General features: G+C 33.7%; 1 protein-coding gene across 9 annotated transcripts in view; it reads right to left on the bottom strand.

Moving 5' to 3' along the window:
- The window catches only part of Lrp1b (LDL receptor related protein 1B), a 1,848,437-nt gene that overhangs the window by 1,520,884 nt on the left and 308,686 nt on the right, over positions 1-18,867 (bottom strand). For 8 of the 9 annotated variants that reach the window (XR_015445151.1, XM_087195526.1, XM_087195530.1 and 5 more), the window contains exon 2: positions 8,884-9,006. The exons of the other annotated variant lie outside the window; for it this stretch is intronic. Coding sequence is in view for 6 of the 8 variants with exons in the window: in XM_087195526.1 (XP_087051652.1) it covers positions 8,884-9,006 (123 nt within the window). In the remaining 2 variants the exon portion in view is untranslated. The remainder of the gene's footprint in view (positions 1-8,883; positions 9,007-18,867) is intronic. 9 annotated transcript variants of the gene reach the window in all.

The raw sequence follows: 18,867 nt of genomic DNA, 5'->3' as shown, positions 1-18,867 counted from the left end.
TTAGTTTTTTGATGGTAGGTAGTAAATAACTCCCATGCTCCTTTATTTTTAACATCTATGGAAAGAACAACAAATAATGTCACTGGAAAGGCCATCATTAGCCGCTATAGTAGTGTCATGTAAATTAGAAAACATAGCTCCATTTTCAAGAGCATTTGTAGCGATGTGTGGAAAGATATATACTCTCAAGCTTTCTGGGATATTTATTCACCCTGGTGCCCTGAACAACTGTAGCTGATATTATATTCAGGTTGTTCTCTGGATAAAAGGAGATAATCTACTTGAATCTAATAGCACAGTATCTGAGTGATAACTATTTTGTGTCAGTAATCATCATCGTTACCACCATTATCGTGAACATTGTCTTATTTTACATGGGAAGAGTAGCATTTAACCAGGATAGATAAAATGAGGACTAGCCTAGCACAGATTAAAGGTCCCTCTCACAGAAGGGAAGGGGATATACAGTTGGTTCTTTCAAGTGCTTGAAAAAACTATGCACTTTCAACACGGCAGTCCCTCCATAAAGAGCTAGTGATACACTGAATGTATTCTAGTTTTCTTAAAGAAAATGCATCTATATATCTTAAGAAATCTAAACTTTGAATTGTCTAATATATGCACATTTAGAAGAAAAATGTAACAAAATTCCTCAAGTGCCCATGTAGAGAAGAATTTCTTTTACTGTGAAATTATTTGTTATTTAATTCTTTACCCAGTGCTCGATTCTAAATAAAAATTATAACATAGATTACAACAACCTAATATACAATAATATCAACATGAATGTTATGATTATCATACATTGGTTCTATTTCTACAGTTTTCCTCAGAAAATAATTGTACTTAGGCCAAGTATGTGAGTTTGAGTTCTGCATTATAAAATAGATGTTTTTACAAAGAATACTGCCAAATGTCTAAATGCTTGTCCCAAACCACCATTAAAAGGTTCTGGTAAACCCATTTTTTAAAGATTTTGGAACAGTTAGTCCTGTATCAATTTTAGACAAAAATAAATCTGTAGTATATTACCTACTGATTTTCACTGAAAGATGTTTTTATTCGTACACTAATTACACTATATATAGTTAGAGTAGTTATTTTTAGAGTTCACAACCAACAGTGTAAAGATGAGTCATTTAATCCATCAGAAACTGATTGGATTTCATTTTACATATCTTTAACAGGCCTATAGTGCCTATAAAGTATACTCTAGTAAGAATTAGTATGTATTTGCAAGGAAAAACAAGATATTTTTAATTGCTTCATTTTGCATATACTGGTATAAAATGGAATTTAAAGACATATAATAGGACACTATCCTTATGTGCTACAGCTGTTTTAGCACAATACTACACACTGAGTGCCTTAGACACAGAAACTGATTTTCTCACCATTTTGAGGACAGAGCTTTGTCAGCAGGACTGGTTTATTCTGAGGCCTCTCTCTGTGACACACAGATGGTGTCCTTGCCATCTATTCCCATGGCTACTACCACCTCCCCCCGCCCACCCAGCCTCTTTTACAATGTCCACATTTCTTCTTACAAGAACACCAGTGAATTGTGTTAAGACCTGGTTTAACAACTTCATTTTAACTGAGTTACCTCTTTAAATGTCCTATCTCCAGTACAGTTACAGTGTGAGATGCTGGAGTTAGGGACCTAGCACATGAATTTTGAAGGGACACAGTTCAGTTCACAAATTATGCTACAGGAGGAAGTGAAGAAGAAGCTATCCGGATTCCACTCTTGGCTTGTCACCCGTTATACATGAGACTCTTGACTAAGCAAACTCGGTGCCTCATCTTTCCTTCTTTCTCTCAAAGAAGGATATCCTGCAGGCTGAATGGAGTGCTAAAACCCATTTCCCCTGAATTGTACCATTGCAGGGAAGCCCATCTTTACATGAACATTTCACTTTTATAAGCAATTCCTGCCACCCCTCAAATCAAGAAAGCTAGTGTTACAAAGCTCTCAGGAAAAAAAGACCCAATATCAATTATACTACTTGAACTTGTCCAGGTCCAATATAGTGAATAGTAGAATAATGATATCCTATGCTCTACTGCAAATTTGACAGGCATATACTGGGTTTGATGTCTTTCTTTCAGAGGGGATGATGGAAGACACAGGGGAGGGAAGACAGAAAATGATATTGCCCTTAAAAATAAATTCCTAGAACACAACTTCCTGCAGGGCTTCATTTAGCAAAATATGTCATTTTAAAAGCACTTTTGAGTGAAAGTCAAATGTAAATTTTATATACTGACTATAAAGAATAAAACATCCTCTGGGAAGAAATATGCTCATCCATGAAAGGTAAGAAGCCTTCATCCCCAAGTCCAAATGCTAGATTACTTGTGGATAAATGATGGATCGAATAGTTTCTGGAAGGCTCCTGGATCAGCCTTTGGCTTTGTCCCTGTAGAGCCCTGTAGGAGCATTTGTTTATAGTACATCATCCTTTAAGCTAAGGAGATTTTACCAGAGTCGTCTCTAGAATTCACCTATTTCATTTCCCCCTTTTAGTTCACATCATTTCAAAGTTTCACTTCCTGTTGTTTCCAGGCCTGGCTGAGGGACATGTGTCTTTCTCTATTGAATGACCTATGATCTTGGGTCAAAACACCAAAGAGCAGGGAGTTCTTGAATGGAAAGGTGAGCTGTTTTGTCACTGCTTAGCCTGTTCTGTCTGTGTGAGCTATGGACACTCAGTGCAATCACCTATGCCTCCAATTAACCTTTCTTAGAGTTGCAAAGACAGACGTTCAGAGACCTAATCATTAGTAGAATGAGGAGAAATGTCACCCTCTTCTTCATCCCTACTGTGCTAAGCAAATGAAACTACATGAGATAGACCATTTTAATTCACAATTACACTTTTCCCACCCTTCAAAGTAATGCTTCAATGGGAGGGGTTTTTTTGTTATTAAAGAAGGGTCAATGCTTTTGGCCTCTCTCCTGCTAAGGAGAGAAACCTCAGAATAAAACAAACAAAACAAAAAGAATTGGAAGAGACATAAACTGTACTCATAGGTCTCATATTCTGTCTCTTTAATCTGTAAGATCATTTCAGATTCTCTACCTAACAAAAAGCTTAGCTCTATTGCTCTCATATATTAGCTCATTGCAAAGTTACCTCTAAATCACTATTACTTAGCAACAAGAACCATGCTTCTATCCATTTTATTGTTCCTACAGTCTGTCTTCGGTGTCTTATTCTACTATACAACTTTAAAGGGCAATATCTGTTTGCTAATAACCTCCCACCTAAATTCCATTTTACTTCTCTGACCTGTGTCAAAGAAAGAAAGTTTAAAAGGAAATTATAAAAGGATTTCTAACTTATATCCTTAGAGGAAAGGTCAGTGTGTGAATATAAGAAGTTCATTAATATTCTACTATCTAAATAAAGTTTAAAATCCTACAACAACAGAAACATAACAGAAGCACTTGTCATTTCATGCAGAGTCACATCTAACCTAACGATTTATAGCTATTTTCATTTTTCATAAATGTTTCTATGCCTATTACCCAGGAGACTTGTTATTTTTGCCGAATTGTTCAATTAGAACTGATCACTCCCAAAGCCAACATAAAACAACCCTGGTGGGATGGTCTTCCGTCTTTTCAAAATGATACTACATTTTAAAATTAGGTAGCCTAAGGAGTCGTTTTAGGATTTGAACCTTTCTTTACCTCAATATTTCAAAAATGGAGAGCAATTTCAGAGAAATGCAAACTCTGCTTTCAATGATAATGGCCAGTTTAGAGGGGTACAGAAGAACATAAACTAAAGTTCCCCATTCTAGAAAAGGAAATTTTAAGCTCTACTTTTTAAGAGTACAGTATCAGTTAATAATATTTTCCTCAAATGTACATTTCAATCCATTATTTTTAACCTTAGACAGTCTAAACATAATGTTTCTGGAAGAGTTATTAGAAAAAAACAATTCCTAGAACAAATTTTTCCTAATATATGCATGAAATACCTAGCGATCAAAAGTTTTACAATTTAATTCAAATTAGTACAGATGATCTATCTCTTCTTAGATATATCCTGAGGAAAGGAAACATATTTTCAGTTAGGTGTTGAAAATGCACAAGAGAGAACCTGCCCAGAAGGGCAGCAGGATGCTCTTTCAAAAGATCCTCTAGATAAGATGCTTCTCTGGAGCTCTGGGCACAAAGAAAGCACACAGAGTTTCCAGTAGAGAGGAGCTTTTTCTATGCAACAAGAATGATTTAAGCACTTTTTCTGCAAATCGAATATTGTTGTTTCCTTTGCACAGATGGGACAAAGAAGACACAGAGAGGCTAAGTGCAGGCCAAGAATAAAGATATCCATGGAGACACTGAGCTTTGGTACTAAGCTGTTGGAATTCAGAAGACTTTTTCCTGCACTAGGGAGAGTGAAGGGCCACTTTGGTACATGCTGCCAGGTGTCTTGGCCTACCCAGGCATTTTGCTCCCTTTTTTCTTTACTAGCAGAATCCCGAATATCATTTTTGAAAAGGATGGGCAACATTGAGAATATGCATTGTCCCACACACCGTATGATCAGTTCTGGCCAAGGAAAGCTAAGCAGAAATATACTGGGATCAGTTCATATAAAACCCATTGTTTGCCTGACAAAGACAATCAGCTGGCACTTGGCTTTTTCAGTTTTCTCTTTCCCTTCTCTCTGCTGGAAATGGAATTATCAGGACAGGTAGGGCATATAGGTATAGGTCTGACAGCTACTTGCTAAAGATGTCAGAGAAGGTGGAAAAGGCCTGTTGTCATCCTGCAGCTGCCATCTTTATTCTGAACTGTCCACTTTTTGTAACTTTTTTATATGATAAAAGCACACATCTATTTAATTAAGCTAATATTTCTCTAACATATAGTCAAGTGCAATTCTAACCAAAAGGAGCTATGGAAAAACAAAAGGAATAAAAACAGATTGTGCAGATTACACCATAATGCCTCAGTCTGGCAGTATGTGTACCCAGTTCAGTACATGTAAAGTTCCATGAAGCATCCTGCCACTGTGAAGATTACGTCACTCCAGGCAGTGGCAGTACCTGGGCACAGACCTGCCTCTACAATGGTATAGCATAGATGGTTCAGCTAAAATACTTCAGTATAAATTTGACAAACTATGTCCTGTTGAGGAAATTTTACCAACATCCTGTTTTTGTAGAGTATAAGCTGTGAAATGTAGTTTTTCTTCAATCATCAAAGCATTTTATATAAAAAAGAAAAACAAACAAAAACAGAAAAGGATATTCAATAGAGTTCCCATGGGCCTGTGAACCCTAAATATTTACTATCTGGTCCTTTACAGAAAAAGTTTACTGACCCCTGGGGAAAAGGGCAAGACAGAGCAACATCAGTGTGCAAACTATCACAGCAACCATCCAGGCTGCAAATGTTATCCACCTACCTATAAGATTATTTTATTGTCCTTTATTGGAACAATGAGTCACTATGTCCAAAACATGGTCTGTAATTAAAGAACAATCTGAATGGTTTTCTGAAGGGGGATTGCGCAAGGCAATAGGAAAGAAGGAAAATAGCATAGTTATTACATTTCTGGTTTAAAAAAGAAGAATCTACTTGTCAGAATAATGACAGCAGATTCCTAAAAAATATTATACATCAGCTGGAGTTGTTTGCTAGAAAGGAAGTATCATCAAGCATTCAACAGAATAATCCTAGGAGGAATTAAAATTTGAATACCTCAGAATAAAATTGCCTTTCAAGAAGTCTTCTTTGCCACAGATGGTACCAAGCTTTCATTTCACGAATAAACATTTCCACTATTTACTTACATTTTGGTTGCATACTATACCAACTTACAACAGCAGGTTGAAAACAATAAGTAAAAAGAGGAAATTTTCTTGATTTTCTATTATCATTGATTCATTGGACCAATAGATGGCATTAATAATTATTTAGACACATGAAAAACTATCTCAAATACTGTGCAGAAATAAAGACTTTTATTTTTATGGATAAAAATATTTTTTCATACCCAGTAGTAGTATGGTTATAGATTATTAAAATTTTCCAATTTTATATTCTCAATAATTCACTCAAGATAATAGCAAATCATAAGAGTATTTTCGCATGTATTGCTGTTGTTGAAATCTAATTCTTACATTCTGGATACGAGAAATGCCTCCAAAGGAATACAGGAGTGGAAGCAAGTATGCTCTAAACTTTGTAATATATGTAAATGTCATCGAATTCCCAGGATTTCATGTTTTTCTTTCTGCATGTCTTACTTCTAAAACATTTTACTAATCAGGGTTTAAAAGTGAAGCTTATTCTATTCCTCAACAATATTCATTTATTTTGTTAGAATTTTGTCACTTTAGAGCTTTCACGGTGTTGCTGGATTGGACATTCTTCTCATTTTAAAACCTAAGTAGTTTAAGGAAAAATAAATATATTGAATCAGCTGTTTTCATCTAATATTTTACAGATACAACATACTTTGTCTTCAAATCAAAGATGATAACATACTTTTTGTTCATTTACTGACTGGAAAATTACCCTTTCTAAGAATCAGTTTTTAAGATTTTTCATTTCTACTGTTTATCTTTTAAATTCAATGTACACATTTATATAATTATAAAATTATACCTTTATGTAGATCAGTGATGACTGCATTTGAATATCATAAAACAACACATTACAAAGCACTATGATTAGAGAAAATGGAAATTGTGAACATCTGGAATAAGGAATTTGAATTTGAAAGTCTGAAATTTTTATAAAGTCTTTTTTCCTATGCTTGTCCATATTTCAATTAGTACTGACTGTAACCATTTATCTGGAACAGCTTAATTCAACATAAATGTACTGATTAAGTACCCAGTTAGAATAGTAGTTATTCCTAAGTCTTTGTTAGGTGAGTACATGAAGTATATTTTTTCTTATGTCTCCTCTGGACCACAAAACCTTTCTTGTAGCATTCTCTTACTGACTTCCCTCTTTAGCAGGAAGGGAACATTATTGGCCCCTATTCTTCACTGACATGAAGGGAGCTCTTGCCTAGGACATGCTATACCACCTTTTCTCCATGCTTTTGCTACGTGTCGGACAGGGCCATGGCATTTTCTCTTCAACCTGATCAGATTTCACATGTAGATATCACAAATATATTTCATGTCTCTGTCTTTTTTTCCAGTGCCAGAATCCAGGGCTAGAATGGAGGCAGAATGCAAGACACCACTACCAAATTGAATTTATTTTTCTGATTATGCCATGAGAGACTTTTCTTATAGTTAAAGAGAAGATGGCACTTAAATTGAATAGGGCTAAAGCTTAAAAAGAGTGTACTGAAGTGTTCCAATACTTTCATAATTCATGTTCAAAGTTATTATTGTTGTCTTTTCACATTACCATCTGTATGTACATGCATATAAAGATTCTTCCCTTTTAATGCTCCTTTATTAAAATATAATTCACATTCCACTCATTTAAAAATTATAATTGTATGTTTTCAATATATTCATAGCTGTGCAACCATCAACAACACAACCTAAATGCAGAACATTTTCTTCACCATTCCCTAAAACAGGACCTCATATTCAATATCAGTTGTTCCTCATTCCTTTCCCAACCATGACTCTAAATTCTGTCTCCTTAGATTTGCCTATGTGGCATCTGTCATAAAACATATGTGCTCTTTTCTTACTAGTTCTTTCCTCTTAGCATCTATACCATCTTTAAGGTTCATCAATATTATAGCATGCATGTGTACATTGTTATTTTTATATTCTCAAATAATATTCCTTCATAGGGATTTACAACATTTATCCATTCATTAGAATTCTTTTTCTATTTTGTTGTTTTTGCTTCATTTATTATTTCCAGAACTTGGTCTATATTATAATAAACTTAATGAAGTACTTATACATTCAGAAACTTTAAGAAGACCAGCAAACATAAAGACAATAAGCACTGCTTGTTTCCTAATGACAAGATTTTTCATCAAAAAGCGTATTTTTGGATCCTGTATACAAAAAGTACAAACAAGTTGATAAAAATGGAAAATGGAACTAAAATTTTTATATTAAAATATCAAGCATAAGAATGATGGAAGTTTTCATTTTGACTTCATAGAACTACATAGTTGCCTTGGGGTTAATATGTTGAAATATCTGATTATGTGAAGAGAACAGACTGATACTGGAATTCTTAGCAATACTGTACCAGTATCAAAATTTAGGAACTAAATTTTGCACTAGAATGGGCATTAAAAAATGGTGATCTATTTAGCTTTGGTCATATTTTTAATTTAGTACTTTGTTCTAGCAGAATTTCTAATGTGGTCAAAACTGTCAGTGGACTTTTAAATTACTACTGCTATTACAATCTCTATACACTAAGAACTTCCGATTCAGATATTATAAAGGTAAAAATCCTCGCTGCATAGATAAATAAAGTTTCTCTTTCCAGATCAAAAGAAAACAAGTTCAATAATTTTGTAGTGCCATTAGATATGAATACAAACAACATGGGAGCTAATGTTTGATTTCCATAAAAGTGTTTTTATATGTTCCTGTGTCTCAGCATATATGAGATATGTTATTGGTGAAGATTCTTTTTATTGCTATGTTTTAAAGGATTTAATAAAATCACATTGAAATAATTAACCTCACATTTTCTTCCCTTCCTAAGTTTATTCACACTACAAAGCTGCACCTTATGCTCTCCCACACATACTCATTTTCAAGGAAATACAAAACAAAAGGATTCAAGTTTCTTAGGTTATTTAAAAAAAACAAACAAACAATCAACTAGAACAGCAGTCATCCATGAAAACAACTGACATTTCATTTCATATGGAAGGTAAATCCGAATAGCATGAGAACCTTTCTACTCACAGGTATCTACAGATTCATCTGAATCATCAGGGCAGTCAGGGTCCCCATCACACAGCCAGCTCTGGGAGACACAAGTCACATGATCGTGGCAAAGAAATTCACCAGGATCACACAACTGCTGATCTGAAAATGAAAATGTTTCAAAATAAAATATGAATGATCTGAATACGAACACAAGAGCAATAGAGAGATGAAATGTGAGAATGCAATATATAAAAAGTACATGAATATGATCCATATTTTCTGTTCAACAGCAAAGCTAAAGCAGTTATTTTTCTTAATTGTAGCTGCTCAGCTCAAGTGAACAATTTTGCATGACTTGACTTTATTGTAGGCTTGCACAAGCTGTTCTGGAAATAGTTAAGAATTCTGTTTGTTTATGACTACAGGCTGTATCATCAAATATGCCATCGAGATGCTCCAGCCAGTGAGTTTTGTAGAACATGTTGACTCAAAGCAAAGCAGAAACTCTTAAGTATAGAAATTTTAGTTTCTTTTCTGCTCCAAGAAAAACAAAAACCAGTAGTAAATATTGTAATTAAACTTCCTCTCTGAGTACTCAGTCTTAAACAAATTTCTACAGTTCTCTGTATGGATTTCACATGCTGTATTACAGAACTATCTTCCATTTTCATGACACATAAGTAGGTAGCTTCTGCTACTAGATAACAAAAGTGATGAACTTCTGTAAAGCTTTTTTTCTATTTTGAGTTTTCTAGAGATAGTTCTGTCTAAAATGTCTGTAATTTTTCTTCATGTTTCAGAAATATTTGAAATTTGAAGACTGTTCTTCAAGTTCTAGTAATTCACTAGATCTCAGTTTTTCACAGTATATTTATTCATATCTTAGTCATCAATTTTAAAAATAATTCTTTCTTAAATGTTTGAACATGTACTAAATGCTTCATATAACTGATGATCTCTGAATGTGAAGAGATGTTAGAAATACCTTAGCCATTTGAATTCACTTGTGATTTTGAAATCCGTATACTATATCTATAGATAAACACACACACATATATATATTTTATATATATTTGAATAATTTAAGAGGAATTATTATGAAATAGTTTTAAGTGAGTTTTACCAGTAAATTCAAAATAAAATTCTAAGTGATATATGAAAGCATTAGGTCATCATTTAATTGGCATGTTCCTCTTACAATAAACAAAATAATGATACATCTTATACTTAAAGTTATGTTAGATTTAACAAAGGAACTTCACCTGTTTCCCTAAAACCAACAGCATAGTTTTAAGTAAAAATGTCTTACAAACTCAAAGAAACCCCAATCTTGGATCTATAAGTATGGGTATAATATTAACTTTTGCTACCCTTAAACTACAGATATTTCCTGAAATCTCATATTATTTTATCTTATCCCCTTATATTTTCTAAAAGTTAACACCAACACCACACTTATCTCTACCACTATTACAATTATCTTTTTTTTTTTCTATTAAGCTGCTTGAGCATCTTCTTTTTTTGTCTCTAACCTTGATGCTACAAAACCAAGATGTAGAAGTTGGTTTTTTTCTTCAAGGATCTAAAAGACCACTTGCGTTAATATACCAAAAAAAGAAAATGGGAGGGGATGTGAATGGGCAATGATAGAGAGAGGGAGATAAAGAGATAAATACATAAAGGTCAGTTTGGAGCTAGGGGTAGACCACTCGCCTAGCATACACAAGCCCCTAGGTTCCATCCACAACACCACACACACATACAGATGTGTGGACACACACACACATGTGTGGGCACATAAACAGGGAATCCTTTGGTGATGTAAGAATTATTTAAAGGACAGCTAGGCTTGGAATAAATAGAATATAGGACAGTCCAGGCAGAGTGGAGCATAATCAAATTTGCTAATGCAGTGTGATCACAATGCCTTTAAGAGAAAAATTCTACTGAAATTAAAATGGATTTTAGGTTGTAAGACTTGAGTTTTCTCCACCAAAGAGTGGTGTGGGATATTTATAAGTACACTTCAGTGCTAGCGGAGGGTGCTTACATTTTGTTTAAGGCAGCACAAAGCATTTGGATTTGATATAAAGAAAAATCATGGGATGCAATTCAGTTCATTTTATTTATACAGCAGGATCATATATAATTTATCAACGAATAATAAATACTAATACATATATAATATTTCCCAGAGTGAAATAATGCTGACTAATAATTAGATTAGGAGAACAGATGTAAAGCAAATCAGTAGTAAATTCAGGACCTTTAGGCGACAGGTTTTCTCTTCTTTCATCTCTCTGAAATGATAGAAGATGGGTCTTATAAGTGGTAAATAAATGGTTCTTTTGTGAATATCATTGTATAACGTCACAGTAAATAAAAAGGTACTTGCTGAAAATATAAAGAATTAGAGAGGATCATAAAGAACCACTTACAGTGTTGGAGTCCAGTATCGCAAAAACAGGTCAGAGACAGTAAGATCTTGATTTTGGTGGGAAGCATTTGATAGGTAACTTGAAGCTTAAGGATAAGTATTTAATAATAAAACACACTACATAGTTATTGTTGGAAGACTTGTGGTTCTCCAGAGTTCAAGATGATTGGGCTTTAGTAGTGGAGATTCAGATGGAAACTGATACAAATGATACAATATGCATTAAGACTTATCACTAAATACTTGAAAGACGTAAACATGTCTTCGAGTAAATAGTGCAGACATTTATTGAAAAAAAACAAGAGAGGATATATAAATACAGGATATATAATAGAGGATATATAAAAAGATTGTGTGTGGGTGTGTGTGCACATGTGCATGTGAGCTAGTTAAAGTGGGTAGTGGGATAGTAATACTAGGGATTAATAGGATATTAATAAAGGCAACAGCATTTATATAGTGATTATCTCAAAACACTTCTCACATCTTAATTTGTTCATTGTTTTTATTTCTACAAAAATGTATTGATCTTCTACTGTGTTCTAAGCATTAGAGAAGAAATAATGGATAAAAAAAGCAGAAATCCCCACCATCATGCAGCTTAAATTATACTGACAGCAACAAAATGTATGAGTTGATTTTATATTAAAAGGTAAACCTTATGGGGAAATATAAAACAGAACTGGCAATTGAGGGGCAGAGAACAAGGGGTGAAACGTAATTTCAGACCGGGTGGTCAGAGGACATCACAGAGAATGTGCCATAATGAGAATACAGGCTTACATAGGCGAGGGTGACATTCATTTGAATAAAGGTCATGTGTTAAGGATCATGGGCTAAACATCAGAGGCAGAAAAGTGTTTGGCAAATTTAAGAAACACTAAAGACGTTGGCATAACAGGAGAAAAAGAGGAATTAGGAAGAGATGACCTGAGGGTAGGTGTGGTTGGGGGGTGCAGAAGAAGACTGAATTTTATTTCAAAGCAAGATAGTAGACTTTTGGAAGAGTCTGAGCAGAGTGACACAACCTGACTTACTTTTTCTCTTCAGTAGTGTGACATGAACCCAGGACCTTGCCACTGAGCTATATCCTCATTATTTAAAAAAAAAAAAAAAAAAGTATTTTTTATTTTGAGACTCTGTCTTGCAAATTCACACAATTGCCCAGGATGGTCTCAAACTTGAAATCCTCCTGCATCAGCCTCCAGAGTGCAAGGATTACCGGTGTTTGTCCTCAGATCTGTCCTGATTTACTCTGTTAAAGGATTACTCTGGCTTTGGTGCTGAGAATAGAGTGCCATGAAGTGAAGTTGGAAGTAGAGAAATCAAGAAGTATGCTATAGGAATAACCTCGGTGAATGAGGCATGGGTAAAAATGTTGATGAAATAGTTACAAGACTAAACTTAATGAAGAAATTGAAGGCAAATATTTTCACTGTCTCATTAACTGTTGGAATTTTGAATTCTGATTTCTGAATCCAAATATTATATTTTCATCACTTTTTAAACACTGAATTTGGGGTACTTGGAGACATCCAAGAAGGAATATATAATAGGCAGTGAAATATTGATGTCTGAAATTCCAAATGACAACAACAGGGAACAGAACAGAATTAGCATCCTAAGAAGATAGCAAACAGCTATAGGAATTGATGATGCAGCTACAGTTAAAGTGAGGAAAGGGAGGTATGGAGAGGATCTATAGGTTGTCCAGAGGAAAAAGCCCTGAAGTAAGTAGGTGGGGCAGAAAGACAGAAGAGACAAGCTTTGCCACAGAGAAAGGAGGAAATGGCAAAGCAAAAGGACATTTACCAAAGCTGTGTGGAATTTCAAGAATTGAACTGAGGAAGGGGTCCCTAATGACAAAATTCCAGTGCAGTAACTTCTGTAAAGATTCAACAGGCTTATGTACTAAAGGAAAGGTACTGGTGAAGCAAGGGGACCAAAAGGGAAATGAAAGTGGAACAATTTTCCCAAGAAAAATTCATGGGGGATAAAATAAGAACCTAAAATACAGTAAGAATATTGGATCTGAGAAAAAGAATAGAAAAAAAAAGTGAAATGACAGATAAATTATTACCTAATAGAGAACAAAGTGAAAGTATTTTTCCCTGACTGCGTTTACTTAAAGAACTGAGAAACATAATTAGTTTTTGAAATGTGAGGAAGGTGGAATGAGAAAGAGTGGTAAAGGTTTTGAATAATTGCTCTGGGAATTAGTAAAGGAATCATCTAGCAACTTGGGAAAGGATTACTTTCTAATAACAATGAAGATACAGCTAACATTGAAAGTATCCCTTTGACAACTGAGTGTTCATTTTATTTTGTTTTAATGTTCAAATGTTCACCTATGTTACAGAATAATCCTTGGTAAAATCCCAAAAGAAAATCACTTAGGAAAACAAGCAAACCATGCACTCTCAATGTGTACTCAGACACATAAATAAATCCATTGTAATTCAAAATAACTTTTTCTGCCCCAGGAGTAAGGTATACTTTAAGCGATTTACCTAATGAGCATGTGTTATCAGCTTCCAAGGCAAAATCCTACCTTTAGACACAATTTACATTATTGCAGTTTGGGGGACAGTTTTCTATAACCCATCTGTTCATTTTTCAACCAGATATTTTATTTCAAGGTCAGTTTTCAAAAGCACTGATTATAGTTTTTAAATGAGCAAATTTTCAGTTTTTCTGAGCTGATTACTTAAAAAATATACCTACTGTATTTAGGTCCTTGAATCAGAAGCAATATATATTACATATATTTGTGCTTTTCGTTTATCCTTTTAAATGCTTATACCCAGACTTCTGAGATAGTCAGACTAATCTTGTTTCAAATGTCTTTCTATTGTATGCAACATAATATTTTACACTGTAATTAAAACAAGAATCTTATGAGGATGGAAGTTAGTTTTAGTTACATCCTAAGGAAGAAGATCAAAGCTAGAGTTATGTATGTCTCTTTATAATAATAGACTCTCTCAAAAACATGAAAAGATTAGGAAAATCATCCTCCATTAAGACTGAATTCATTCTGTCATAACCAAAGTATGATACTCTTTCTATACATACATGAAGACATCCAATTACCTATTTTACTTGTAATTAGTAAATTTTCTGAAAGTTTAATATAGTCTTAGCTAAAATATTTTATATACATAAATTGCCACAGATGATTCCCATTTTCTCATTATAATATCTGAAAAACTGCTGCTTTTGATCTTTTGGAAAAATAAGAACTATCAAAGTCAAAAACTCATAATATATCAAACGGGATCTACTGAATAAATATAATCTCCATATCCTTTAATCTTTCACCACAACTAATTTTCAATGATTTTGTGTCATTTCCTTTATGAATTGACTTGTTATATATGAATAATTAGAATGATAGTTTACTAAAAAATTGTCTGCCTGTCAATCATAGCAAGGCACTAAAGGGAAATTTAAAAGAAATAATGAGCTCTGGTTCATTGTTAGAAATTAAAAGTAAAGTAGGGATGTATATGCACTCAATGACTAAATTCTTACACCTTCAGATAATGACACTACAAATAGCTTTAAATATAAATACCAAGTAAAATATTAGGAATATGCTGGGACTTAAGTTTTCAGAATTTAGTTAATATCAGCACTATTGTAACTGTATCTCATTGTTACTGTTGTTATTTTGCAGCTCCTGAATGATAAAGTCTCAAAGGGTAGAGAATTTTGTCATTGACTTCAGATTTGTACTAACAGAAAGATTTCAATGAGACACATGCACTCTCATGCTCATTGCAGCTCTATTTACAATAGTCAAGACATGGAATATCATAAAAATATGTAAATGGATAGAGGAGAGAAGAAATTTTGTTATAAACACACAATAGATACTATTTAGGCATAATAAAAATGAGGGCATCATGTTAAGTGAAATAAGCCAAACAAAGGAAAACAATACATGATCTTAGGTATATGTGAACTCTACCAAACCTTACTTTTATGTAAGTATGGAAGGGTGGCACCTCAGGGCGGTGAAAGTGGGGAGGAGCAGACAGGAGAAGGAGAATTTGATAACAATCCCAACACTGTCAGACCGGAGGGGTAAATGTGATAGTCTCCAGCGCACTAGGTGAATATAATTAGCAAAAATGCACTGTGCATTTAAAACAGTTATGAGAGTGTTCTGAATATTTTACCCCCCAAATGATAAATGCTTAGGGTGGTTTATAAGCTATTTACCTTGACTTGATCATTACATAATGTATATGTGAATCAGAGTATCATATTTTGCCCCCTCAATATGCAAAATTTTATGTCAATCAAAAATTTTTTTAGATGACTTGATAGAAAAAAAGAAATTTTCTGAAAATAATTCTACACTATTTTTGCATTCAGAAGGTTAAAAAAAGCCAAAGCACAAAACTGCATTCTGTGTTTTACTGGCCAAATGATAAATACTTTTGTTTAGTTAATCACTAAAATAAAACTAAGTTCTCCCATGGTTAAAATAAAAGAATAGTAAAGATTACACTCTATAAAATTAAAGCTTTAGTGAAAACTAAAAATCAAATATAAGGGAGATTCAATGTTATCCTCCAGGGACTCTTAAATATTATATAGAAAATAAGATTTTACAATGGCTGGTGTGCATTGATAATTTAGCTAAATATGTTAATGATAATTTTAAAAATTTTAATTCTAAGATAAAATGCAACTCACTATTTCAAGTTACATTTGGATTTTGTATATTTGGGGATTAAGGTGGGGAGAAGTAGATAAAAATAGCAGAACTTTGAGAGTTTCAGTTTGCTAAGGACATGCATCCCCTTCTAAAATGAGTGATTGATTCACAAAACTTATTATTTACTGTAGGATTATAATGGCTGGTATCATTTATCTATATTAAATTCATCTTGAAACATCTCCATAGAGGTAAAGTAGAAATGCTTTGTGTAATGAAAAATATCCATATTTTGATAGTACAATTTTAATTAATAATTCTCATTATCATGCTGGAACATTATTGATAGTTTAGAGATGTAATTATTCTACAGACATATGTGCACACATACCCACATAATACGTACACATGTTCTTATATTTTAAAAGTGTCATACAAATATGCCTCATGCTGTCATTTCTGAAGTGAAAAACGATACACTAATCATGTAAGAATAAGATTTGAAATTGAGTAAGTGCCCTGAGGTAGGCTCATCCTACAATGACACACCACATACTGACTCCTAGAACCTGTCACGTTAGTAACAGGAGCCTTGCCGATGTGTTAAGGGAAGGACGTAGAAGAGGGGGGATTGTCTTGGATTATATAGTTGGTCCAATATAATCACAAGGGATGTTGTAAGAGGGACAACAGAAAGGAGAAAAGTGGATGTGCATTGGAGGAAGAAGTTATAGGGATCTGGGAAAAGGGCCAGAGGCAAGGAATTTGGGATAGACACCAGGTTCTGGAAAAGGCAAGGAAATGGATGGTCACCTAAAATTTCCAGAACTCAACCCTATCAACACTATCCAGACTTCTGCTATTTAGCAATGTGAAGACAATATACTTGTAATCCTCTAAGATGGTACATTTGTGGTAATTTGTTATAACAAGTCCCTAGTTCCATTTCATAGCCAAGACACAAAACATGTAAGTCTGATCAAATGAGTAAGACACAAATGCCAAACTATTTTACCACTAAGTTAACTTATCTTAGTTTCAACAGTAAAATAAAATGCTTATTCTTCTGTATGATAGCAAATGCCGAGGAAAATACATTGACAGAGCAGAAAAGTCCTCTATAATGACTAAAAGCACAATACAGAAATTTATGGAAAATACAAATATTCAAATAACTGAAAAAATATATGAATTGGGAAGTGTGCACATGCATATATTGTGTGCACATGAGTGTACATGTTTTCATTCTTGTAAGATGAGAAAATTCAAATCTTTGATGAGTTCGTTATGAAAATTATAATTAATCCAAAATCTTTATGCTTTCTACTGGTATTACCAAATTCTCAATCATTCTATGCCTTATTAATCATCAAATGTTTTTGGAGCTCCAAATGCCAGGTTACAGTTGAAAAACCATCTTATATAAACCTAAATCTAAATTGAAAATTTAAAGAAACACATTATTCACAGGAGGAAGCCTTGCTCATTTATCATTTCTATCATTACGAACAAATAAGAATTACCTCGCTAAACATTTCAAATCCAATTTGACATTTAATTTTCAAGGAGAAAGTCAGTATTTTCTTCCTTGATTATTTTTAAAACTGTTACTGTTCTTGTGATTTTTGGTCAGTGATATAGAAAACCATAATCACTCAGCATTATATTTAAACTGCTTCTTTACCAAGAAATACACACACACACACACACACACACACACACACACACGCACGCACTTTTCCCAGAGTAAAAGTCTTTTTTTTTTTGGCATGAGAGAAAGGATATGTATTCAGTAGAAAAAAGGTAATGCATTCAGTGTGATTCACTCAAATTTTTATCATTAAATACTATGCAGTTCTGTGTACTTTTCTGAAATATAAACAAAAATACTATATTTCTTTTTTATCTGCCCTTTCTCAAAAACTCACTGAAATAAATAGTTATTTTATTTGCCACATTTTTAAGGTAATTTTTGACATGTCTTCTTCCGATATACAAAATAAGTCTAAAATATTAACGTTTCTTTGTAAGCTCTGTTCTACAAATCCTATGTGATCCTCATCCAATCTCCCAGGGGGTACTGAAATTCTCATTGTTTTTCTCATCTCTAGATTTAGTGAGATGTGAAGCAGATCGTTAGGCTTCTGTGGCTACAGGAATGATGCAATATCTCCTAACCATTATGCTGTATTTTTATTACTACAATTTTAAGTCCTACAAGTTCTTATTTTGATTTTAAAATATAGTGTTCAATAATAATTTCTTGTTCTTTATTTCAAAAGGCTTTAAATATATTTACTTTTCTAAGTTTCACTTACTGGGAACCAAAGTAAGCACTAAAACCCCAATGAGACAATAGAGTCTCTTCCCACAGTTTCTGATGGTTTATCATAGAAGAAAGCAAAACTTCAGTAGTACATTCAAAGTACACTAATGCGATGTGAGTAGTAATACAGATGTGTTTCTGTGTTTGTCAAAGAATATCAAATGGAATAAGGGGAACTGTGGAGAGAGATAGACTTAGGAAGAGGACAGGCAAAAAATATAGTTAACTGCCCACCCAACAGCTATTTTTATCATTTTGGAAAATTGTATTCCCTACTATGGAGGCAGAGTACCACAAGCCTAGTACCACAATCTCTTACAGCTAGGACATGGATATGGGGTTTTTATCACTGTCTAGGTAACAACTGAGTTATACCATTTGCTGGGATTCTCCCATGGAGAGTTCTTCTATCTACTAAAAATAGGACTGTGAATAAGAACTCTCCTGTTTGTCTGTAAACAGTGAGCACTTGAAGTCAGCGGTTGCTATAACTGTTTTGAGAGCATGAAGATAAGCCAGAGGATGAAGGCCACAAAGTGGATCCAATGAGGTTGACAGTGGAAAGCTGCTCAGCACATGGACTGGTCT

This window comes from Heterocephalus glaber, unplaced genomic scaffold (assembly GCF_053883595.1).
Source record: "Heterocephalus glaber isolate CG9 unplaced genomic scaffold, H.glaber_assembly_v1.0 deba00000347, whole genome shotgun sequence".
Lineage (NCBI taxonomy): Eukaryota > Metazoa > Chordata > Mammalia > Rodentia > Bathyergidae > Heterocephalus > Heterocephalus glaber.
Note: the sequence above shows the minus strand (reverse complement) of the source record. Positions and strands in the feature narration are given on the sequence as shown.